At 38.6% G+C, this 27,718-nt stretch overlaps 1 protein-coding gene across 1 annotated transcript in view; it reads right to left on the reverse strand.

The window, feature by feature from the left end:
- Positions 1-27,718, reverse strand: part of Lama1 (laminin subunit alpha 1) — a 160,850-nt gene that overhangs the window by 115,735 nt on the left and 17,397 nt on the right. Inside the window, exons 5-6 of the mRNA XM_027942923.2 lie at positions 15,824-15,994; positions 15,318-15,430 (exon numbers count right to left, since the gene is read on the reverse strand). Of these exons, the coding sequence (XP_027798724.2) occupies positions 15,318-15,430; positions 15,824-15,994 (284 nt within the window). The remainder of the gene's footprint in view (positions 1-15,317; positions 15,431-15,823; positions 15,995-27,718) is intronic.

Genomic DNA, 27,718 nt, shown 5'->3' on the forward strand with positions numbered 1-27,718 from the left:
TCACAAAATACAAAATCAAAGCCCAAAGCCACTTTTACAGAGAGTCTGGAGATGACCTGACTGGAGATCTATCCTCCTGAGAGAGTGCTCTCCTGCTTGGTGCAATTACCTGACCAACATGCTGGGCAGGGTAACCCTAATGTAAGTGTAGTATAAAGTAGTAAATGATCCCAAATGTTAGCATCTCAAGAGGTCCACTAAAAGGTAAATGTCCCCTGATTTCATGTCACTAGATAAATAGCAGGGAAAACAAAATTTCATATTTTGTGTTTTAAGCTTAATTTTTAAATTAATTTTCTAACTATATAGTCTCATGATCATCACTAAACACTATGGGGAAAACAGCCTTAGAAATAATTAAATGCACTAAATCAGTTATTTTATGAATTATTTTTAAAAGGATGATTAACAATAGCCCAAACCTGACCCCAAATCTATTAGAGTGGCTATATGGGAATTCTCTTTACTTTCCATTCATTTTTTTCTATTAGCCTAAAACTTCTTGAACATCCAAAGTCTATTGATACTTTTTTAAAAAACAAAAATGTTACCCATATACGTAGTAATTATCAACTTATAAGAAGGCTTAAGCCAACCCCAGTTGGCTCAGAAAGCTAAGAAGTGGCTTTAAGTCTTCACTCAATTTCTCAGGATCTCTTGGTTTGTACAGCTGTGCCCGCCCCCAGCTAATTATTTGCAGGTTTTAATTTGATCTCACAGCTTTCCCAGGCTTCATCTCCATACCTTATCGAGGATAAAGGGCAGGCCAGAGTGAGTCAGTGTTTTCTACAGTCAAGCGTCATTTAATTTGGGGAACACATTCTGAGAAGTGCCATTAGGCTTTCTTGTCACCATGTGAACATCAGAGTGTACTTGCACACCAAGGTGGTATAGGCTGCTATATAGCTAAGCCATATGGCATAGCTACTACTCCTAGGCCACAAACCTGCACGCCATGTTAGTGTACTGAGGCCACATGGGGAGCACTGTAGGCAACTGTAACATGACAGTAAGTATTTGTGTGTTTAAACATATCTAAGCATAGAAAAAGTACAGTAAAAATACTGGGCAATAGGAATTTTCAGTTCCATTATAACTATCATCATATAAGCCACCTGCCCCTGTCTAAAACCTCATCATGTGGCACATAACCTGTATCTGTGTACGAATTTCAAAGGGACCTCAGGTCTGAAAATATGCATTGGCATAATCAGGCAGCTGTCACAGTCACTAACGAGTTTGTACTTTATCATCATCTCATCAACACTAATACTTGTAGAGTTAGACTTCAACAGTCACTCTTGCTCTCTCCACCCACATACTGAAAAGTAATGATAGATGATTGATTAATCAATTTCTAATTTCTTAATACATTTTAAAATTTCTTATAATCTAAGGAATTATAAAACTAAATTTAATGTTTTCCACAATTCAGATTTAAAATGATAGATCCAGAGGATTTTTTTCATCCCACTGTATTATTCACAATGAATAACATGGATATATTTTTCTTGTTGTAAGTATGATATGAAATAACAAACAGGAAAGAACTTTACCAAATGCAGATGAGAAGGTATCAGATTTTTATTCACTTTCCCCAAGTTCTATAGTTATTTTTCTGGTAACTAGTGCTTTTCAAAAATTATGACACTTGGTAGTTAATTCATTTTTTTTCTCTTTTGTTAGAATGTGACTTAAATTCTACCTGGCCTCTGGCACTGATAATAAATAACTAAAAATGTCACCACCATATTACAAAGCAATCTGATTGCCTCAATAGAAATATCAATCATGATATGTTATCCATGTGAAAATAAGACCAAACACTGTTAAAGCACCTAAATTCAGCCCAGTGTTCCAAAATGTATGTCCAGTATAGTGACAAAATGTAAAAGCTCATTCTTAATTATCTGCTGTTCAATTAGCAGAAAACAGAAAAAAAGAAAAGGAAGAAAATTCTAATCTCCATTTCTGTCAAGGAACTATGAGACATGGTTTTAGTCACCGCTAATGAGCATATAAATTAAACAATATTTTTTTAACAAAAACAAGGCAATAAAGATTGTGCTTGAAAAGGGTCTAAGATTTTTTTTTAACTCAGTAATTCAATTTCTTAGAATCTATAAAAAAAATCAGGAACACACCCACAAAAATATTTAAGTATTTGTTGCGGCATGATTTACAGTGGCCAAAACCTGGAAACAGGATTTTTAATGTCCAATAATGGGACCAGGTTAAATGAATTATTGTGTAACCAGATAATGAGATTATTATTTGGCCATTAAAATTATTACAGGAATTTAGCTGCTGGCCTCGAAGAAGAAACCAGTACTTCCTTGCCCTCCTACAGACAACTAGAAAATAGACAAAATGTGCAAAGAATGGTTTTAAAATACTGGACGGGGGCATCAAAGCACAGAAATTCCTGGGAGAAGACACAGGGCTGCCCTGCTTTCTGCCTGAAAGCACTTTCTGGACTCTGGTTTGTTAATGTCTTATCCTCTGGCAAATTCCACTCTTGGAGTAACAAAAACATACACTCAGAAAAAGTTTTTCATAAAACCGTTCACAGTAGCTTTTTCACAATTGACAAAAGCTGGAAACAACCCAACAAGAGAATAGATTAACAAATTTCAGCATATTCTTGAAATAAAATACTATTCACAAATAAAAGGAACATGGACAACAGCACATTGAATCTCATGGACCTAAGGTTCAGAGATGGAAGCCAGACACAAAAACATGGTGCAGGATATGATTACATTTCTAGGATGAACAAAACATATATATATATATCTCACAGAGAAGGTAAGTTCTTTAGCTTATTCAAAGTTTTTTTTTTTAATTTTTTATTGTTGGTTGTTCAAAACATTACATAGTTCTTGATATTTCACACTTTGATTCAAGTGGGTTATGAACTCCCATTTTTACCCCGTATACAGATTGCAGAATCATATCAGTTACACATCCATTGATTTACATATTGCCATACTAGTGTCTGTTGTATTCTGCTGCCTTTCCTATCCTCTACTATCCCCCCTCCCCTCCCCTCCCCTCCCCTCTTCTCTCTCTAGCCCCTCTACTGTCATTCATTTCTCCCCTTTGTATTATTTTTCCCTTTCCCCTCACTTCCTCTTGTATGTACTTTTGTATAACCCTGAGGGTCTCCTTCCATTTCCATGCAATTTCCCTTCTCTCTCCCTTTCCCTCCCACCTCTCATCCCTGTTTAATGTTAATCTTCTCCTCATGCTCTTCGTCCCTACTCTGTTCTTAGTTACTCTCCTTATATCAAAGAAGACATTTGGCATTTGTTTTTTAGGGATTGGTTAGCTTCACTTAGCATAATCTGCTCTAATGCCATCCATTTCCCTGCATTCTATGATTTTGTCATTTTTTAATGCAGAGTAATACTCCATTGTGTATAAATGCCACATTTTTTTATCCATTCGTCTATTGAAGGGCATCTAGGTTGGTTCCACAGTCTTGCTATTGTGAATTGTGCTGCTATGAACATCGATGTTATTCAAAGTTTTAAACTTTGAATAAGTTTTGTCATATATATATATATATATATATATATATATATATATATATATGAGACAAAACATTCAAAGTGAAAAAAAATCAATGTTTCCTCTGGCTAGAAATCAGAAAAAGCATCAGTAGGGGATTCAGGGGGAAAGGTATAGGGGTATACTGACGGACGGTTGATAGAAATGTTCTATGGCTTGATAAGGAAATAGCTTACACTTGTCTTTGGATTTGTCAAAATTCATGCAAATATACACTCAAGCTATGTACCTCTCACTGTCTGCAAATCATAGTTGGCCCTCACATTGGAGCCTAGCACTCTGCTGAAACCATATCAGTGATAGGCAGGCACGTCCTTCTCCCCTCCATCTCAGATCCTCAGTCGCTCACCAGCACTGGTTTTTGACACAGTTCACTTTGCATCTTGCTCATGTACCATGTAATTAGTCCCACAATGGTTGCATCTGCACTGAACACGAACAGATTTTTCTTGCCATTATTCCCTTAACAATACAGAACAACAATTATTTATGTGGCAATTACATTCTATTAGGTATCGAAGTCAACTAGAGAAGCTTGAAAGTGTGTGGGAGGATGTGTGGTTTATATGCAAATACTACATCATATAATGATATATTATATAAGGGACTTGGGCATCCGTGGACTTTTGTATCTCTATCCCGATTGCAATGTGCGTTTCAGTGTGTGTGTGTGGGGGGGTGTCCTGGGATCAGTGTCCCGTGGATATCAAGGAATGACTGTATATCCCAATAAACAGAAAAAAGGAAAGACTTTTGGGCTGAGTGCATGGTTTCAGCTCTGCACACAGCTAGGCTTTCCTTTCTGAAGGTCTTTCCCAAGCTCTGGTCTCCTGTCACATCCTTCTCCCTTCCTTCAGCAGGTCGTTCTTTGGATGGCTTCCTTGAACCTCTCAGCTGTTCTTCCTGTGTGTTCTCCACACATCCTCAGCCCCTGCACATCTTGTAGCACAGAGCAGAAGCCATCTCTTGATTGCCTGTTTCCCCTAGTAGACCAGAAGCCCCTTGAGGACCCAGCTGTGCCATAAGCCAACCATGGAGGCAACACCACTATGCTGGTTAACATAGCTAAAGAACTTACCTTCTCTGTGATAAGGGCTTTGTGTGGATAGAGTCACTGTCACATTCATGAATGAATCCTGGGCACCCAAAACCAGAGATTCCATGACTTATTAAATATATGCAGGACTCAGAGATAGGATAGACTGGAGCAAAAGCTAATTTCCGGTTCTTTGAGTCACAGGTGACATTTTTAAAGAAAATTTTTTTCTTAAACTTTTCTATATTTTACAATTTTTCCGCTATTATCATGTTTTTTAATATTAGAATAAAGGAGAGAAAAGGTCCATTGAAGACAATAAAAACTCATGAGATATTTTTTGGTGTTTAGCTGAGGTACTCCTAAACCACTCTGTCTGTTTTAATTTGTCACAGCTTTCTTTTCAGAGATGGAAATGTTATAGCCTAAGTAGAAGCTAAGTCTAAATATAAAAAGATTTTTTTAAAAAGCTAGAATGGTTTCCAAACTGCACTGTATGTCTCAAACAGGTATTTTTTCTTCAGAAATTAAAACTCAATCTCCTTTTTTTTTTTTTTGATGCCTCAATACAACAGGAAGAAATAATGATTTCAGAACGGACTTCCCTTTCTTTCCATAAATATACAAGAAGCTTTATTTTGATGCCAAAACAGTTCAGGATGTGAAAAGCATATTCTGACAGAATCCTGCAAAACTGTCCTTGCTCATTCCCCCAAATCCTTCCCAGTTATGAGCTGGAATAGGAGACACTGAGACAGGCCAATCTTCTGCCACTCAAAACCAAATAAGGAAATGAGGGAAGGCCTGGTGAGTTCTATCCAATGGCAAGATGGTTATCCTGAACTATTTTGCAAACCACCACGCTTGTTGAGAAAGTTAAAAACTAAATTTTGTCAAAAAAATGAAACCGCATATAATTTCTGAAGCCTGATCTTGATTATTTTCACCTACTCAGCTCACCTGCTGTTAACCTCTAGAAGTTTAAAGTGCAGTACTGGTGTCCCTGTTTGAATGATACAGCTCTCCACTTCTTCTAAGTATGAGCCTGTGGGACCCTGGAAGAAAAGATCTGTCAGGCTGCAAAGCCTGGACCTCCTAGAGGAATGCCTTCTAAGCGCGAGGCACTCATAGTCCAAACAGGTCTCAAATTCTTCCCTTCTCCTCCCACTGACGGGTGGGGTTGGTCCACATTTCCCACACTTGAATATCTGCCCACCTTAGTGACAGTGGTCTATATTTCAAGGGGAAGTTGGTGTTGTGTGACTTGGAGGCCAGGTCTATGAGGGAATGTAATTTCTGCCTGTTTCTCTGGAACAGCTGCACCAGAACTCTGAACCCACAGTGAGCAATCTATTGGAGGCAGCCATGCTTTGAGATGGGACACACCAGCCCACATGGAGAGACCACAGAAAGGCCCTGAGGCCACACAGAGACAGACTTCCAGCCTGTCCCTACCTGCCCCAGGGTCTGCCCCAGGGTCTGCCCCAGCTGCCCAAGGGCCTCTCCCCCAACTGCTCTTCCTCCTCCCCCAGGGTCTCCAGCCTTAGACACATTCAGCAAAGCCTTTTCTGAAATCTTGACCCCCCTCAAATCAAGAAAGGTACAAAATAAATGTTTCTGTTTTAAGCCACAAAGTTTTCCAGTGTCATCTTACACAGCAATCAATAACCAGAAGACAAGCTATGTGTGAAAAGATTAAATGAAGTGTAAAAATGTTAAAACAGGAGACATAAATCTGAAAAATAGAAGTTTCACAGAGAACATGACAAAACACACACACACACACACACAAATGTCTGAAGGGCAGGAATGTAGTGTGGCTTATTTCCAAATCATAATGAAGAACTTGAGATTTCTTTGGATCTATTCACTGAAAAATTCCAGAAAAACTTAATATTTAAAAGTTGGTTGAGACCAGCATGAAGCAATAGAAAATGGAAATAGAATGGTTTTGAATCAACGTAAGTACACGGTACCAGTGATTTCTATCAGTGAGTTTCCTGGAAGGGTCTCTGCTAAACCTCTTTTAATGAAGTCAAGACTCATTTGTAATAAGGGGTACCAATCTATATGCGATTTTGTCCTAAAAACTTTTAAAGATGGAATGTGCAACTCTGCCTCCTTTTTTATGGACCTTGTCAATGTGCTTAGCAAATGCTTTATATTTGAATACAGTCACCAACCTCACCTAGTTTTGGTCAATTTTTCAGAATTTGGAGGGGGGTGGGGGAAACACAACAGACACTCAGTTTAATGATGTTTTATAAAACCCAGCACATAAGCAGCTCTTGTCTAAAGGTTTGCATACAACAAAGGCCTTTCTGTGACTATTTTCCCACAACAAAGTGCTACTTCCTAATTAAACCTACACAGAAAACAAGGTCCTGCTCTAAAAGGCAGCTTTATTGTCAAAGCCAAGGAAACACTTTCTCTTTTATGAAACAGATTTTATCTCTTCAAGGATTTTTACTCACAAATTGGACCCTCCTAGTGAATGTTTTTGCCCAGGTTTAAAAATTATTTAAAGGAAAATTTAAACCCTTGATTCATTTTCCTGATTCCTGGCCAAAAATCACACGTTAGGTAGCAGCACTACCAGCCACTGCAAAAGTACATGAAGGAAGTTATAATATTCTGCTGATTCTCAGGGAGAGGATCCTTCGAGTTGCAATGCAGGCAAAGGAACTGGGTGGGGATGGAGGGTGCTAGCATCTGAATATTCTCCAAATCAAGAGGAAAGTGTAAGAGTGTCCCCCTAAAATCATAAAGAGAAGGAAAACGAGGATTGGAGTCCAGGGACACGGGAGGTGAAACAGTGATGCATAGTGCTCAGAGAACTAGAAATTTTGGTTTGCAATCCAAGCTTTAGCAGATGAACTGCATGACCCAGGGCAAGCCAGAGATCCACTGGCTCTGTGTTGCCCTTTCCCTTCTTAGAAAGAAGAGAACAACTGCATTCCAGGATTGTAGGGAGAGCAGATGAAATAACACGGAGGAGGAAGAAAATGCCAAATAGTCTGTAACCTGCACCTATACATTCTTACATGTATCCAAGGCAATCAACATTCCTTCTTAAAGATATACTCAAAATAAAGCTAACCATAAATTTGTAATATGAACCTCAAAAATGATTTCTATTCACTGCATTACTTCATTGGCATACAGATGAAGCTGACTTTCTTTTCTTTTTTTTTTTTAACTAAAAACTCAAGTTACTATCAATAACTAAAAAATAACCAAAGCACCAGGTCTAGGAATTATTGTGCAAATGATGGGTAAACCATATAAAAGACAAATGCAGCTTTAAAAATTATTAATGGGTTGTAGTTTTATTGGGAAATGTGTGTGCTAAAATGTTAAATAAACCATCAGGACACAATGCATATATCATCTAATCTCAGCTGGAGAAATGATGTGGTCCAAAGAGGCAGAGCCCAGGTTCTTGGAATGTCAGGAGTCCTATCCTTGAACAAGTTACTTAAACTATCTAAGCCCTCATTTCATTGTCTGTCAAAGGGGATAATAATGGGGGGAGGCTTGTAAGGCGATTATGAGGATTTAATGACAATCCAGATCAAGTGTGTAGTAGCATAGGTTCTGGCTCAGTAAATTTGTAATACGTGCATCATTATAAAATGCATGGAATCACATGCAAAAGACTGAAAGCAGATACAACAAAATATTATTAGTGGAATAATATTTCAGAATGAAGGAACTGTAAATTTTTCTGTCTCTTTCCACCCATCTCTACCTTCTGATTATTCTACGATGACCCCATATTATTTTCCAAATCAGAAAAATAATCATTGACTTATGAATTAATTTTCTAAAAAATCTATACAATGGTACTTCTTTTTTATATTCTTTTTTTTTAGTTGTAGTTGGACACAGTACCTTTATTTTATTTATTTATTTATATGTGGTGCTGAGGATTGAACCCAGGGCCTCCCACATGCTAGGCAAATGCTCTACCACTGAGACACAACCCCAGCTCCCCCCACAATTGTACTTCTTAGTTAATACTATTAACTATCTCTAATTAGATTATATTAAGGTCTTGTTTAGCATTCCCCCTGGTGATATCTGAAGTTCTTTGGGAATCCAAAGTAATTTGTGAGTTAGAAAGAGGACTGAGGGAAAGAAAACACAGGTTTATTGAGTGTGAGGAATTTTGTCAGGTGCTATATATCATTCTTAATGCTATTACATTCTACTTTGCAAGTTGCACTAATGTATATCGTTACCATTCTCTATGCATCTCTACCATACCTCACAACCAAAAATTAATAGTAAACACATCCACACATTAAAAAATTCTTCTCCATTTCCTCTACCACTGTCCTTAGATTCACAGTACCAAGGTTCTGCCCTAAGGCAGTCTCTCAGCTGACATCCAAGGACACCTAATCTGCGGATGAATTAGAAGGCAGTCCATCATTTTTCCAGGAGAATTCTAAAATTTGCATTTCCATTCCAATATTAATCTAAAAGACACATGAGCATATTCAGAATCTGGCTGACTACCATAAATAACAAACTAATGTCCCAGGATGTCAAAGGCTGCCACTCAGTGTTTATGTCATTGCCTTGACACCACCTCCTGCAAAGAGAGTGTTTGTGCCAGTTGCTAAGTCACATCCAGCCTACCTTTCTGGATTCTGCTTCCTGGAACTCTGAAAACCACTGCTCCCCAGTGGAGGTACCAGAAAGAAGGAGGAAGGAGGCTGAGAGTCTGGAGGAGAGAGATTGGGATTCTGAAGAGGGAGGTGGGACTGCCCCTGCTGACTTGCTATTCCTGCCAGTCTCATTCAAGACATCATCCTTGGCCTGGAAGGGCCAGTTGACTCCAGTCTCCTGCTTTCTGGTGCTCCCACAGGAACCTCGCCATGCCCCACAGAAACAGTGAACACTCCTCCAAGTCCAAAGGTGCTATTAGCCCCACACTCCTGCCTCCTCAGCCATTACTCTCCCAGAGCTACCTTTCTGATCCCTTTTTTCCCCCAATTTTCCAGTACTGTATTACCAATTCCCCATACTAAATAAATCCCTTTACATGCCTGGTATAGTCTCTGTTTTCCTGATTGGATCACAAGATATGGTGAATTATGTTTTTTAAATGTGGAAAAGTGTACACAACATAAAAATGACCATTTTGGACATTTTAAACTGCACAGTTCAGTGATATTAAGTAAATTCACAACCATCACCACCATGTACCTCTAAAACTTTGCATTATCCCAGCTTGAAATCCTGCACTCATTAAACATTCACACACACACCCTCCTGTCTCCCAGGCCCTGGAGAACCACCATGCCACTTTTTGTCTTTCTGAATTGGACTACTCTAGGTACTTCATATAAGGGGAAATGTGGTATTTCTTCTTTTGTGTCTGGCTTATTTAACTTAGCATAACATTTTGAAGATACATTCATGCTGTAGTGTCAGAAATTTCATTCCTTTTTAAGGTTGAAAAATACTCTCTATACACACATAAATTTTATGTGTATATACATATATGCATATATGTATACATACATATATGTATGTGTGTGTACCACATTTAGCATATCCATTCATCTGTTTGATGGACATTTGGGTTGTTTCTACCTTTTTGCTATTGAAAGTTAAGTATGAGTATTTGAGTCCTTATTTTTGGTCCTTTTGGGTATATACTTGAACTTCTAGGTCATATTATAATGCTGTGATTCATTGTTAAGGAACCAACACACTGTTTTCCACAGTGGCTGTACCATTTGCTCTCCCACCAGCAATGAAGAGGGGGTTCAATTTCTCCACATCCTAGCTGACACATAATTTCCTATTTCTTTTATAATAGCTATCCTCATCAGTGTAAAGTGGCATCTTATGGTTTTTTTTTTTTAGAGAGAGAGAGAGAGAGAGAATTTTTTAATATTTTAGTTTTAGGTGGACACAACATCTTTATTTTATTTTTTTATGTGGTGCTGAGGATCAAACCCAGGGCCCCGCGAATGCCAGGCGAGTGTGCTACCGCTTGAGCCACATCCCCAGCCCATCTTGTAGTTTTTTTTTTTTAGAGAGAGAGAGAGAGAGAGAGAGAGAGAATTTTTTTAAATATTTATTTTTTAGTTTTTGGTGGACACAACATCTTTTATTTTATTTTTATGTGGGGCTGAGGATCCACATGCCAGGCGAGCGCGTTACTGCTTGAGCCACATCCCCAGCCCACCATCTTGTAGTTTTGATTGTCATTTCCCTCATGATTAATGATGTTGAACTTCTTTTCATCTGCCCAGTGTATTAACTTTTGGGGGGAATGGGGTACTAGGGATAGAACTCAGGGGCAACTCAACCACTGAGCCACATCCTCAGCTCTATTTAAAGATAGGGTCTCACTGAGTTGTTTAACCTTGATTTTGCTGAGGCTGGCTTTGAACTTGAGATTCTCCTGCCTCAGCTCCCTACTGGGATTATAGGTGTGTGTCACTGCACCCAGCCAGTGTATTCATTTTTTTAAAAAACTTTTTTTTAGACATTGATGGACTTTTCTTTTATTCATTTATTTATATGTGGTGCTGAGAATCTAACATAGGGCCTCACACATGCTAGGCAAGTGCTTTACCACTGAGCCATAACCCCGGCCACAACCCCTCTATTAACTTTTAATATATCATTTCTCAAACTGGAAATGCTTCTGTTCTGCTAAGAAGCACTAACATAATATTATATCATAATATAACTAGAGGGGCCTAAAAGAATTTTGACAGTCATAAAATTCAAGATCCACAGACTGTGCATCCTCCCCCAAATTATATTTTTTCAATTTTAATTCATCAAAAGTGATCACTGGCTCATTTGGGGGTTGCTGGATGAAATTCTAAATCACTCGACAGTGAACAGCATTGTATTAATGCAGACCACCACATAAATGTCACTTTGACATTTGTTAAAGTTCACTCAGCTTTATTTTTCTTAAAACAAAAATACCACACACATTCCATTCCCATGAATTTTTAAAGTAAGATCTTACTAAACATCTAAGAGGAGCTTCTAAAATATGAATCAATTAAAAAAAGGATACTGGGCATCATTTATAAGAAGTAAAAAAATAAATGTAATTACTTCTCTTGTAATATGTGATCAAAATGAACACTGTAGTTAACCTTACTGCAAACTGTACAACATCTATGGACTTTCTGATAGCTGTACTTTTTATCTTTAATTTATCTTCCAGGTAAAGCATTATACATAGAGGCTAAAAATGTTGTGATGTCAACAGCTGTCATCAACTAAAGAATCAAGAATGAGATCAATGTCTTCAGCATTTGCCAACACAGACGGAAATCAATTGTCATAAAACCTCAGGAGCTGATATATTTATTGAGTTACATGAACATATTTATAATGTTAAGCTTCACTGCTCCTGATAATATTAAGATCTATCTGTAACTCTACTTTAGAAATCTGCACTTTAGGTGTTACATTTCTATAGGACTAAAACAGTCAAAAGGCTTGTTAGTTCACTATCATCTTTTAATCAAGCTGGAAACAAAAAAAGAGACGAATTAAAAAATAACATTGATGTGAGTATTCACGCCGTGCCTGAGCCACGTCAATGGCTGGGTGTGCAAGAATGAGCCAGATGTCCCTCAAAAAAACACCAGAGGGAAAATAAGGAGAGGAGAGTTGACCTCAGGGAGTACATGATCTAGGAATTAACCAGCAGTGGCTGATGGCTGGGCAGAAAAGGAAACATGCAGATTCTGGCAAAAGAAAAGAGTAAGAGGAAGGTGTAGCTAAGCCCTAAATTTGAGCATCAGCAAGACCAGAGAAGCTTGGAGGAGATGTGGGAGGAGGAGGGAGCTAACGCTCCAGGAATCACTATTGGAGGGACAACTAGCTCAGGGCTGCCTGTGAGGTGAAGCAGCCAGACTCTTCCATGACATGTTCTTGTCTAATGGAATTTAATTAAGTATCTAGAGCTGAGTTCATTTGACAGGAAATAGAGGGGATAAAGGAACATTTCAGAACCACGATGAAACATTGCAGCCAGTGTAGAATGTGGGACATTCAAGATGAATGACCTGGTCTACTAAAAAATTTAATACCATTAAATAAAAAAGCAGAGGACAACTCAGATCAGAAGAGCCAGGGATCACAGCAATCAAATGCAATGCTTGGTGGTCCTTATTGAATCCTAGTTTGAAAGGAAAAAAATATATACATAGAAGACACTGGTAAAAAAAATGAGAAAACTGGGTGACAAAACAGTTACTAGAAAACTATTGCTACTTTTGTTAAGCAGGCTAATGGTATGATGTCTATCCAGAACAAATATCTTTATTTTTTAAATATATAAATGGAAACATTCGTTGGTGAAATGCGATGATGATTGCAGTCCCCTTGAAGCAAATGTGCCATAATACTTAAAAATCTCAAGGATGGAGATATGTGTGTTCACTGTAATATGTGTTCTACACATTTTAAAATGCTTATAATAAAAAAATAAACCTAAACAATAAACTTCAGAAACGTTTGCCCAGATATAAGTATAATGTACTTTTTAAATTGATGCATTATGATTATGCATAATAGGGGGTTTGTTATGCCATATCATACATGCATACAACATAATTTGCTCAATCTCATTCCCCAGCACCTTCCCTTACCCTCCCTGTCCTCTCCCATCTACTTGCTCTACTCTACTGTTCTACCTTCTATTATTGTTATTTTAATTAGTGCATATGTATATATGTACACATATACACAATATACCTTTTTAAACTGAAAGCACTGCAGAATTTTTGTGCTTGTAAAAGATAGAGGAATTTCTGAGTATTGTTTTAATTATCTTCTTTTAGAAAGAAGCTCACTCCAAAACACTAGAAATTACCTAAAGAGATCTGTAACTACACATCCATGCTTGTTTTTTTAAATATGTCTTAAGGATCTAAAACTGATACTCCTTTTTGGAATTCCTCACATTAGCTCTGGCCAATCCCAAACAAAAGGGTTCCCTTCAGGATGAAGTCAAGCATAATCAATGTCAAGATAGAGGACAGTTCAAAAAGAGTTTGAAGTCTATTGGCAAAATATCCAGTTCTTAGTTTGGCTCACCTTATGGTATTAGTCAGCATTCTGTGATGATGACAAAATACCTGAGATAATCAAGTTATAAGGAAGAAAGGCAGAGGTTTCAGTCCATAGTTGATCTGTGTCATTGCTTTTGGGCTTATGACAAGGCAGAATATTATGCAAAAAGAACATGAGAGAGGAAGCTGCTCACCTCCTGACAGATGAAAACAAAAAGAAAAGGAAGAAGGGACCCAGGAGCCCCACATTCCCTTTAAGGCATGTCCCCAGTGACCTAATTTCCTTCCACTAGGCTATACCTAATAAAGTTTCTACCGCTTTCCAAAAGTGCCACATGGCCCCAAGCTTTGAACACAAGGGCCTTTGCAGGATGCTTATCCAAATGATAGCACTCATAGAATATTGCTTTCTTAATAATCAACATGGTTGTACTTTTTCCTTTAGAAAAAGGAAAATAAATCAGAAATGTGATGGGAAAACCAAAAAATGCCCACAGAACCATTCTTAGCACTGAGTTTCAGGCCAACAAAAGGGGCTCTTTCTGTTTTTATTTGGGGGAATTCAAAAATATTAAAAGACATCATATTAATTTAAGTTGTAACAGCCAAAAGCTATAGAAAGCATTAATTCCACAAAATTATGAAAACAACTTGGAAAAAGTCTCACAAATGTCACATTTTGCAAACGCATCCACTATAATTCTTAGAGATCAAAAGCTCCTGCTATGTAAAGTTATACAATATTGCCTTCTACTTAAAATCCAGCATATTTAAAAAAAAATTTAAACTATCACTTTTTCAAAAAATCCTAATTGTCACTAAATTTACAAATTCCAATCCTGCAGTGAACACCTCAACCACTTGTTTCTTTCAACTGCTGTAAATATTTCACACAAAAATCTATGACACAAGAGAATTTGAATGGAAATACACGTGAATGTCATGCAATGGCTTTTCCAGAGAACTCAAATCAGAAATTGTAACAATAGCTCCAACATACCTCCCCCTCTCTTCTTCATGCCTTCCATACAGACTCCTTTCCCATTTCCAGAAATACTGGGGCAACCAATATCATATTACCCTGAATTCTCATCTTGGCCTTGAAGCCAGGTAGGAGAAGATGTGACAGAGCTAATCTACCTGGCCTTTCCCTCTCATGCTGAAGACTTTGCTCACATTAGTACCGAGCAGCCCAGCTTACACATAGCCTGGGACAGACAGCATCTAGCAGAGGTGAGATATGGTCAAGAGGTTCAACTATGCCCAGTTTTAAGCAATCCTTATACAATACATTTGTATAATGATAACTACAAGACAGAAAGTTGAAAGTTAAGGATTCTGTGCATTTGTCCTTCTTGCCCCAGGTGTCTGTGACTCTCCCTGGGACATCCAGCCCACTGCCTGGCATTCTGTCCTGAATGATGAGGATTCCTTGCCACACAGCTACAAAGAACATCAATCACCTGTAGGCAATGTCACTCATCTCCTCAGAGACACCTGAGAAGGATAAGTGTGACAAGAAATGGTGCCAGGGACTGCTCCTGTACATCATTTGACTTCACCTGGTGGAAAACAGTGAGATCAGAATGTGTTAGAAAACAAGCCAGACATTCCCCAAAGAGTCTGGCCAGACCTACCTGTCTTAGGTCCAGAGTGATTGTGACCCAGTGATACTCTCTCCCATTTTGAATGCTGGGACTTTGCCACCAGTTGTTGGTGCCATCTATCGCATGTGATATTGGGTGGCGTTCTGTTAAGAGAAAATAAAAACAGGCATTCCGCTCAGCTCCTGAATTTCAAAAAATTATAGAGCTTTTAAACCCTCAATGAAAATGAAGAGCATGGCTTCCTGAGAGAAGTCTTCAGTTGTCACTTAAGGAAAACAACAACAACTTTAAAACACAAAGATCCAGTTTTCAAGATTCTGTTCAACTCACGGTTCATCTTCGCCTCTGCAGAATCCCTTTGTCTCAGCTGATTTTTATCTTTCAGCAACTGGTATCAGGACCAGGTTGAACTATCCCACGGGTGGAAATGAGGTGCAGCTTGGAGGAAGAGTGTAGTAAGGCCCTGGGCCCCACCCCAGCACCAAACATTACGTTAAATTAAATAATAAAATAAAATGCATAGGAGCTGCACTTGCCTTTGGGGTTCGAGCTGGTGTTGTCACAGACCCGGCACTGGGCATTGCGTACAGGGCGGCCGGGCACGTGCTCCACGAGTTTGCAAAACATCTCGGGCCCCTTCTCTCCACAGGTGGCGTTGGCACTGATGTCAGCATGGCTGGCCAGATTAAGAATGGCAGGGAACAAACCTGAAAGTCAAAGATTCACCAAATCAGCTTAGCCTCCCAACCCATTTCATAGGTCAATCAAAAAGAGATGGCAAAACCAAGCACGAGATGAAGGCAGCCTTCCACAAAAGCAGGATACACGGTCTGGTTTCCCTGATGTGAAATGCTAGGACAAGCAAAACTCGTGTATTAGAAAAATTCAGAACAAGAATGCTGGCTACCTGGGTGGAGACTGACCATGAAGGGACACAAGGGAACTTTTCTGAAGTAGAATGTATCTTGATGAAAGTCTGGGTTTCCCTTGCATATGCAGTTGTGAAAAAAAAAATCATAGAATGAGTACACTTAAGGTTTGGGTAGATTTGAGTATGTTACTATATGCAACTTTTACCTCAAATAATAAAATAATCATAAATAAATATTGAGGTAATGCTGAAATGTTTAAGCATGAAGTGTCCTTAATACCTTCAAGTCATTTTGAAATGCATCAAAAAATAGGCTGGATTGATGGATAGACAGACAGACAGACTGATGTGTGGACAGACTGTTGATGAAGAAAATAGAGTGAAATGTTAATGGTTGAATCTCTGTGGGAGAATAAACTTTCACTACACACTGTTTTCTATTCTTTTTTTATGGGGGGGGGGGGTTACTGGGAATTGAACCCCAAAGGCACTTAACCATTGACATACATCCCCAGTCCTCTTTTTATTTTTTATTTTTTTTTTAATTCTGAGACAGCGTCTCCCTAAGCTGTTGAGGCTGGCCTTGAACTTGGAATCCTCCTGCCTCATCCTCCCAAGTCACTGATATAACAGGCTTGCACTACTGCACCTGGAACTTGCTAGTTTTCTGATAGAAAATTTCCATAATAAAAAATGTTGAGGAAATAGGTTTCAAGACAAGTTTCAAATGTACATGCTGACCAGTGAAATCTACAGACCTCGCCCTGAGAAGAAGGGCATCTATTCACTTTGTTCCAGTTGCAATCCTCTGGTAGGACTCACAGGTTTTCCTGTAATTGTGTTGGATTTTTTTTCTCTTTCTTCACTTTCCTTACTGCCTGTTTTCTTTGGTGAACAAAACTTTAGAACACAAAGATCCAATTTTCAGATATTTCTTCAACTCATAATGAATCCTTGCCTCTATAGAGTCCCTTTGTCTCAACTGATTTTTATCTTTGAGCAGCTGGGATCAGTACCAGGTCCAAACTATTCAGAAAACATGATTGTGAAAAAAGTAGATTCTTTAGAGATTTAACTTTATCTTGTTAAAAGAGGATAATAGCAGTGAAAATTCTGGAAAGATGGAGAAACTGCGGCCAAATGGCACGTGATGTGGAGGAGGCATGCCACATGAATGGGCACTGCAAACAGAGCACAGGAGGGTCTTAGCTTGGTGAGGTTCCTCTAAGGTACTTGACCTTCAAAGAGCACAGAACACAATCTTTTCTTTGTAAAGGACATATAGTTAATACTATTTCTGAAAAGTTTATTTTCCCATGACATTTGAAATATCACAGTATAATTTTAGTTATATAGAAAAGGTGCATTTTTTTAAAATTTTTATTTTGCAGGTAGTACCTAATGTGCTCGATGACATTTTCTAATATAAATATTTTAATCATTTAAACTGCAAAACAAAAATGGTTATTTTTGTAAGAGCTGCTACATTAAAACCTACTGTGTACCTATTAAAAAGCACTTATTAGAGTTGAGGGTGGTGCATGCCTGTAATCCCAGCGACTCAGGAGTCTAGGGCAGGAGGATTATACCTGGACAAGTAGCTCACATCTCATGTACATACACTGAGCATCGTTTTGGTGAGTAACATCACTAGTGGTCACCAGCATCAGGTAGTTCTTTGTTCTGAGAGGGTTTTTAAGATTTCCCAATGTAGGCTGGAGGTGTAGTTCAGTGGCAGAGCACTTGCTTATAACATGCTAAGGACGTGAGTGCAATCCCCAGTACCACAAGGAAAAAGAAAAACAGAACTTCCCATTTTTCCTTACCTTACTGTCTTCTACACATACTTTCAATGAAAAGACAAATTGCTTTGTTAGCATGGTTGTGCAAAAAAAAAAAAACTTTTAAGTTATTCATTGGTCAATTTCATTAAAACGTGTAGGTTGTCTTTCCCTAAAAGTAAATTTTCCTTCTCAAAGAAGCTTGTAATTGGGGGAAAAAAAGGCACTAAAAATCCTGCCTTATTCTTATTTTATATTATTCTCACTTCACAGAGTAATTATTATTTCCATGCTATGGCATGTGACCAACATCTGCTGGAAGAAGAAAGAAAGTGGGAAATAGGTACTGGAAAAAGCATGTTGTCAAAAGAATTTTTTTGAAAAGTCCCTCAGGCTGCTGAATCATTTCAAAGAAAACTAAAAAATTTCAATAGAAGGTTACTCCAGGGGCATCAAGCAGGAGGAAGGAGAGGAAATCCTGGAGTGAGGCAGGGCATTAGGGTCATGACCCTACAAAGAAAAAGAGTTTGGTTTTAGATACACCAAAGAATTATCAAAGGCAGGAGGGCTGGAGCTTGGCACACATCTGACACTGTTTCTCCCAGTACTTGGTCTCCCATTTAATAATTTAAATTGTACGTTCTTTGTGGAGAGACACTGTTACTAGAGTTAATGCTGCTGCAATACTCATTGGTACCTTTACCTCCAAGTCACAGGACAGAATCTTTCCTCCAGTCATGGATTTAACCAGCAGCGAAAGACTTTATTACACCAAACTCCACTGAGCATGAAATAAATTCCTTCTCATTCACCAGTTGCTTTTGTGTTCAGTCCCCTTTCTTTATGACCTGAGTACACAGGGCCATGTTCATCTACTGGAAAGTTCCCTATTAACATTAAGGGAAAACTTGCCACCAAGCAGGTGAACAATGCCACTACAGGATCACAACAGAACATAATCTTTTCTTTGTAAAGAAAGAAGACATGTCTACGTAGTTTGAGAATTCACTTCTAGAAGTTTCTGGGTTTTTGTCCAGCACAGATATTTTCCCATTTTGAAAATAAAATATCTAAAATGTTGATTAGGTCAAAGTCTCACACTACAACAATCTCTTCATCAATATTTTCCCAATAATTCCGAGCCAAAGGTTTAGAGCCTTAATTCACTTGTGAATAAGAAAAGTGCAAGGGTTTTATTTTTCCCCATTTTTGAAAAAAAAAAGTTCTTGAGTTCCATAAAATGCTATATTTACCTAACCTATACTCAAATCAATATGATAATCAGCAAAGAAAATGATGTGCAATTCTGACCTAAAAGATCTGGCTCAATATTTTCAGATCATTTTTTCCCAGAATGAAATAATGGATTATGAATATTATAACTGAAGGGACCTCTAGTGTCAGGAGTTTTTATTTTGTAAAATTATCCAAGCTATTAATTCAATCCATGGAGAAATCAGGAAAAGTAAGAATTTGTGAGGGAAACAGAGCTATCTACTCACAGATTTATGTGTGTGTGTGTGTGTGTGTGTATTTTATTTTATTTTTTTGCAGTGCTAGTGATCAAATTCAGGGCCTCACACATAGTACACAGGTACTCTGTCACTGGGCTGTATTCCCAGCTGTCAAAGTATAATATTTAAAATGCAACGATATTGCAAATAGATTAGTAGAAAAATTCTAGAGCAAAAAACCCAGTCAAGCCTGATCCAGGCTGAACTATAAGATCATGCTCCCAAACAAGGCAGGTCTAGGATTCCTTTAGTGGCTCCTCTCATTGGTTTACAGATCAATTACAATTTCCTTCCCTTCACACCTTTCATATGTATATCCTTTCACTACTCATTTTTCCAGCTAGGCCCAAATCTTTTCTGAACCCCAGGCTAATGTAAATGTCTTCTTTTACCCTACCTTTGGTCGGCTTGCCCGACTGCTACACTTACCCTTTATACAGAGATTGTTTATCTACTAACCAGGCTCCCCTTTCACTCTCTAGGTTAGTCTGTTTTCTCTTCCTATAATAAAATACCCAAGGCCAGGTATATTTTCCAAAGAAAAAGGGTTTATTTAGTTCACAGTTCAGGAGGTTCAAGGGCATGGTGCTGGCCTCTACCAGGCTCTGATGAGAGCCTTCTGTATATACCACATGCCAGATCGCATTATGGTAGGAGCATGTGGGAGAGGAAAATCATATGGTAAGACAGGTACCCAGAGAGCTTCAGAAGTCAGACTTGTTATTTTATTATAATTTGTTCTTACAGAAATAATTGAGGATCCCTCTAGAACTACATTAATCGCTTTGGAGGGCAGAACCCCAATAATCTGATCTCCTCCCACTAAGTCCAATGTCATAAAGGTTCCATCATCTCAAACACCACCACCCTGGGAACCAAGCTTCCAGGGTGGTGGAACCTTTAGGGGACTAACCACATCCAAACCATGGCACTCACTATCCTCAAAAGCAACAATTTTTTTTTCTATTATTTGTGAATTCCTCTGGGACAGGAACCCTGTCTTACTTGCCCCAGGACCACATATGGCTGATGTGAATGCCCAGTAATGGCTGAATGAAAGAATAAATAGATGGAGGAAGGAACATCCCCAGAGATGGAAAACTAGTGTATAGAACCCAGTGCCAAAATCTGACCTCCACCAACTCCACCTCTCAGAGCCTCTATTTCCTCAACTACTACATGAGTATCTCTGTGAGTCCTTTTTTCTAAGATACTGTGATTCTACAATTTTACTTTGATAGACTATCAAGTAAATTTGCCTCTCTCTCTCTTTCTCTCCTCCCCCACCCCATCTCCCTCTCCCCTCTCTCCCTCTCCTCCACCTCTCTCTTACAAGTCAGTGTTTGGAAAATGAGATAATAAAAGCTTCTCAGAAGATGCTGAGAACAGGTGCACAAGCTTTGTTAAAGGATTCCCTGGGCAGTAAAAACATCAAAAAGCCTGGTAGGGAAGGTGCTTCTGCTGAAGAGTGGTGAACAAGGACTTAATGGCAGAGGAAGAAGTCAAGGAGGTGAATGGAGGTGACTCTGTTTGAATCACACCCCCACCCCTCACTCCTGAGTTCTAGCAATCTATGCCTCCCTGGACAGAGACAACCCGGAGGCGCCCATGACCTGTTTGTTGCTCTGGGTAAATTGTGAATGTGTGGCAGGGGGCTTGGGGAGGGCAACTGGGTACTCGGGCCAAGCTAAGAGTTGATGTCAGTCTCTATGTGCTCAACTTTCTATCAGTTAACAAAATACCTGAGATTATCAATAAAAAAGGAGGACAGGCTTATTATGGCTCATGATTTTAGGTGTTTCATTCATGGTTACTTGTTTTCATTGCTTTGGTCCTGTGGAAAGGCAGAACATAATGGCCAAGTGTGCTACTGGAACAAAGCTGTTCACCTCATGGCATTCAGGCAGCAAAGAGAGGAAAGAGCTGGGATCCCAATATCTCCTCCAAGGGCACACCCCCAGTGACCTAACTTCCTCCCATTAGGCTCCACCTCCTAAAGGCTTCCCCACACCCAAATAGTGCCATGGGCTAAAGACCAAGCCTTCAACATGTGGACCTTTGGAGATATTCAAGATCCAAACCACAGAAAGGAAATTCCTTTTGAGTGCCTGACCTATCCTCGGTGCATATAGGACTTATAGGCCCAGGAGAAGAGATATTCTGAGGAGACCAATTAAAATGTTTATAAGATTTTTAATCCTTCCCTTGGGATAATAAAATCGTCCTTGAAAAACGTAAGCTATTATTTGATTTCTTGTATTCAATGTTCCAGCATTTTTTTATTATGAGGGGCACATTCTCTCTGAATGCTAAAGACTATGGGCATATAGGAAAAAGAGTAAGGAGGAGAGATGGAGGAAGGTTTGATAATATTTTTCATACCCCTGCATCACCAGCATGTTCAGGAGGCTACCTATAAGCTGTGGCAAAATTCACCTTAACTCAAACTCCACCACCTGGACAAAGCAATACAGACATATAGGCATCTAATGAAGTAGGCATGTTTAAAAATAAAGTGTATGTTCCAATAACGGGTGTAAGTTACAGTATCAAATTCAAACTAGTAAAGCAAGCTTGACAAAATTTTATGTAAAAATATATGATGCCACATAAAATGAACACAACAGAATAAAACTAAGAGTTGATGACAGTCTCTGACAAATTTACTGTCTGAATAAAACTCCAATTCATTTTACTACACTGTGTGAGAGAGAGAGCACCAGTCAGTGTTACCTGGTGTATCTCCCTGGTTTACTCCTCTTTTTTCCTTTTGTTTTTTTTTTTTAACTGACTGACTCTAAGGTACCATTAAGTATTAAATAATATAAGTAACATTATTCTTTAATTTTTTATAGGCATACTAAAACTAGACTGAGTTTTAGTGCACACATTATACTATCTCTCCTATATGTGGTCAGACACAATGATAAAGCAGACTTAAATTTTAATAAATAAATATACAACTACCCAAATAAAATTTTTCTTGACTGCTTTTAGCATCAAAGTGACAAGAATGAATTTGGCCAATTTGGCCAAGAATGAATCGTAAACTAATTGTTTTGCCATGATAACATAAAAAAAATCAAACCCCCATCCCCAACTAGGGGCATTCTTGATACCACACATTTTAGAGAGGCTTATCTCTACTGATTGATCAACAAATCACAGTGTCTTCTCCCATAAGTTCATCTTTCCCATGAAAAACCTGGGACCAAACATGCTGTCAAACCACCACTTAAAAGAGATTCCCTTTCAAGTTACAGTTGTGCTGCATGATGATGCTTGGGTCAACATTGGACCAAATCTACTACAGTGGTCCCATAGGACTTTAACAGAGCTGTTACTTACTGCTTAGTGACCCTGAAGTCATGCTGGCATCACACTGCAAGATGTTACTCAAATGTCAGAGTCGACACAGTGTACACAAACCTATTGCCCTGCCAGCCTGGAACATACACACACACAATTACATGCAGTAAATGATATTTGACAATCACAATGACTGTGTTACTGGTTTATAGCCATTATACTACACTCTGAATCATCGTTTTAGAATGTACTACTATATATTAAAAAAAAAAAAAAAAACACAACTTACTGTAAAACAGTGCTGTGTTATACCAGCCTCGGACTTCACACCCCTGGTGTTCACCACATCTCTTGATGGTGTCCAGAGGCCACATGGAGTGACTAGCCTGCACCATCTAGGACTCTATGATGTCACACCACGACCTACTGACATACCTCTAAAGCCTATCCGTCATTAAGTGTCATTAAGTGGTATGTGATTCCATTTGTTAAACATTAAAAATTATTTTAGTTACTATCAAATGAACTTGTTTTGCATATCAAAAGCCAGCATTATAAAACATCTAAATCCTAAAACATCCAAGTTAAGGTGAAATACATAAAAGTCTTGCTTGCTTAACAGAAAACAGGGCTTTTGTTTCCAAGGAGGATCATCCAACAATTACCAATTCGTTATTAAATTACTCAAAGACGCATCTAACACTTGGGGATGGCTGGTTGGTTTGTGTGTTTTTAAGTGAAGGTGGCCTGAGTCACCTCGAGGTGTGGAGCCCTTTCAGCCTGAGACAGAAGCACCAGGGAGGAAATGGCCCTTTCTCCCCCTCCTCCTCCAAAAGCAAACACTTGGTTTTTGGACTAAACCAATTTAATCATTGATGGCCCTTAGTGAAAGAAAAGCTTTGAGGTAGCCTGGAGCTTCCCAGGCCCTCAGCAGGGTAATACAAAAAACAGGTGGGAAGGAGAAAGAAGATACTAAAGAAAGGAAGTAAGGTAAAGAGGGAAAGGGGAGAGAGGTCCTCCCAAACACACAATGAGGGAAAAATCAGATCCAAACTCCAGGGGAGTCTGGCCTTTAACAGAGTTGGGTTTTTGTTGTTATTGTTGTTTTGTTTCATTTTCTCACCTGCAAGGATGAGGAGAAGTTTAATCTCCTATACAAGAGGGGGCAGTGATCAAAAGGCCTTAGCAAGAGTTTGCTAGAGTCCTATTTCCACAGCAATGTGCTCAAGCAATGTGCTCCTGTCCTTGAAGAAGACAGGAGTTTATTTTGTGAGATAAACAAGTGGCATGAACAAAGTTAGGCACAAATACAATCTGCAGAAAAACAGTACCTGCCTGCTCATCGGGCGATGGTTTCTTCAATGCTTATATTCAATGACATTGTGGGTTTGGATTTGGCTAGATGTTCACTTGCAGAGAAAAAAAAAAAAACCTATAATTCATTCCTGATGGAGTAGTTTTCTCTTTTGTTGTCAAGAACAACAATTTTAACATATTACCTGATCAAAATCATCTTTGCACAGAAGCAACACACAAAGCACTTCTGCATATACCTAACTCTAAAACTCCACATCCTTCTGATGGTTCTGGAGAGTTCACTGGCCCAAAGGAATCCTTTCAAGAATGAACTTGGCTTAAGTGAAGGTCAAAAGCAAATGCAGTCTTTGAGATGAATATTGACCAACTCTCTTGGATTAAAATGTGGTTGTATTATAAATTGCTTATGTCATCTATTAAGTTTGCAACATAATAAAAACATCAATTAATTCAACATTTAATGACTAGCTCAAACACTTTTAAAAACCATGAACTTTTCTACAAACCTTCCAAGGTCCTAATTATTTCTTCCCCTTTCTTCCACACTCTGCTGTCTAGATTTTGCATGTTTTATGCTTTAAAATGTTAGCAGCCACCAGGTGTGGTGGTGCATGGCTATAATCCAGCAAGTTTGGAAGCTGAAGCAGGAATTCTCCTGTCTCAAGTTCAAAGCCAGCCTCAGCAACTTATTGAGGCCCTAGGTAATTTAGCAAGAATCTGTCTCAAAAATAAATAAATAAACTAAGTAAGTAAGTAAGTAAGTAAGTTATCATCCATGTTTCCTTATCCCAGGCAAATGCTGAAGCCTGCTTGCCAAGAGATTCTGGGCATTTTCCCTTTGCGTACAGCTCTGCTGAAATAGTCTTGAAACTTTTAAGAATTTAAACAAGGGCCTCCATTTTTATTTTGCCACTTAAATTATGTAATGATGCACCTGCCTAGTGATAACTCCAATAGGGGATTGTCCTATAAATGTCCATAGACCAGCACATCTGAAAAAATCCTTTGCCCTTCAAGATGCCAAACACATCCCCACTTCTAGATGTACCTCTAAGATCACCCCGAGGAGGCTGGACCCACCAGATCAGAGCTACTTTTATTCCAGCATCTATCTTAGAGAGACACCTTACAAACAAAGAAATCTGTGGGGATATCTTTCACTCTGTGCACTTATTAAATATATTCACCTTATTAAACTCATTTAATAACCAGAGTAAACGTTCCAATCAAAGGTACACAGAAATAAATGACTTGCTGTCGTTCTCACCGGGATTGGTAATAGTGTGCTTTCTTTGTTCTAGAGTCATTTTCCTGCCTAAGATTTAGCCTCCTCTTTATATAGACATGTACGTTTAATAGAAGCATAGTTCTCTCTTCTCCATCAAGCTGTTAGCAGATCGGGAATATATATAAGATTTGTATACACCATCCCTAATTCTTTGCCTCACATTCTCTCTTCATTCAATTCCAGTTGGGATTCCCCTCTTCTTAATAAACAAAAATCCCCTTTTTAAAATCATGATCAATTACTAAAGCCAACAAGCAGTTCATTTTTAGTTTGCTTGACCTACAGCAGCTCTTGCCCAAAATGACCTTTCTCTCTTTCTTAAATTCTATTTCTTTTGATGCCCGTTCCACACACTACATGTATCATACTACATATGTACATCACATGTCATATACCTGACTCCATTCTACACATTACATATATCATGCTACATATGTATGTCACATGTTATACTCCTGATTCCTATTTTTTTTTTCTCCCATATCACAGCAACTTGTCCATTTCTGCTGCCATCTTAAGTCTTGCAGGAAATGATTCATCAGATGTATGAGAAGTGAATACAGGGGGGTCATAGAATTAGTGAAACTGTAATAGTGGCCAAAACAAACCCAGAGTAAGTTTTAAAGGGACAAATGCAGCACCTTCTACTTTTCTCCCCAAACCCACCTGTAAGCACAGCATAGCTACGGCATAGCTATAGCAAAAGATGTCACGGTTCCTTGTGATGGGTATACAGTACTCACTCCCTTATCTGAGGCTTTACTCTCCATGATTTCAGTTAACTGTGGCCAACCATGGTTCAAAAACATTAAAGGGAAAATTCCAGAAGTAAAAAATTCTTAAGTTTTAAATTGTGTGTCATTTTAAATTCTGTGACAAAATCTCGAGTTACAGTTTTTGTTATAATTGTTACTAATTATTGTTTTTAATCTCTAACCATGCCTAATTTATAAATTAAACTTATTATAGGTATGTATGTACAGGAAAAAACATAGTCTGTATAGGGCTTGGTACTATCTGAGGTTTCAGCCATCCACTGGGGTCTTGAAAAGAAGCCAAATAAGGAGGAATTTTTGTTCACAAAATGAAGACAGTGTTATGAAAATGTTAAAATGATCTAGGGTTGAAGTGATAATAACCATATTAAAGACAAAGGAAGATGACCCTTGGCATCCACGGATATGAAAACTATGAGTGAACCATGCCCATGGCAGAGAGAACTGAGAATTCAAGCAGGCTTCTCAAACTTTCATATTCACAGACCACTAGCGGGTCTTGGAGAAATGCAGATTCTGTTGCAGTCAGTCTGGGCTGGGACTGGGATGCTCACCAAGGGATGATACTTTGAGTTGAAGACAGTTTATGATTTCCTGGGTTTGTTTCCAGCTCAACACTCTGAGTTCAGCCAAGTGTGGCCACATCTTCTCCAAAAGTTTTCTGTCGCTAATTAACCATAACTGCAGATTCCCCATTCTGCATTCAAGTCTGGGAGACTTTTGGTAACTATTTTTAGAGGAACAGGGTACTTCTGTGAAAAGCAAGGCTTCTGGCATACTGTTTAGAGGGAAAAACTTCAAGGGCTCCTATGAACAAGGTCCCCTGAGCATCAACCAAGCAAATCTACTAAGGAAACCGGCATGGTCCAGGCCTCATCCCCACCAAGCCAGAGCTCACACCAGGATTCATGGATCTCCCAGGCCTTTTAATCCTAAAGAATAAAATATGTAAAAAAAAAAAAAAAAAATGCAATGAAATAAATTCAGCACCAACATGTTAAATAGGACAAAAATTCTCTGAAATTAAAGATCTGAAAGAAAAGACATTTCTTATTCAGAGATGGACAATATTGTTAGTAATTTTCACACTCATCTATAAATTCACTCTAACTGCTGTCGAAATCTCTGGCCAGTTTTTTTGAAGAAATTGTAAAAACCAGTAAGCTGTTTCCTGAGGGCCTTGAGTTTTGAGTTTCCAGGAGAGGGTGCAGGTCTGGGTGACAGAAGCAGTAAGTGTTTTCAAGAGCACCTCTAATGGGGGCAAAGCCAGGGCCAGTCACATAGGGTGGGCTCCAGAGAAGCCTGGAAGTTGAAGGTCAGAACAATGTTCCTGGGGCATGAGCTCTCGTTCTTACCATCCCCACTCCCCACCTTTCTCCCTCTCTCCCTCTCTGGCCCTTGTTGAAATCAGATATTAAAAATTATTTTCCTTTGATTTTCTAAGTACTTCTCTATAGTATATTTTTATTATAATACCAGCAGGAAAAACTCTCAATTCAAGACCAATACACTAAAATACTTTCTTTATTAAATGAAGTATTTAACTTAGTAATAAAGGAACGAAAATTCAAGCTG

Source organism: Marmota flaviventris, chromosome 16, assembly GCF_047511675.1.
Source record: "Marmota flaviventris isolate mMarFla1 chromosome 16, mMarFla1.hap1, whole genome shotgun sequence".
NCBI classification, from domain to species: Eukaryota; Metazoa; Chordata; class Mammalia; order Rodentia; family Sciuridae; genus Marmota; species Marmota flaviventris.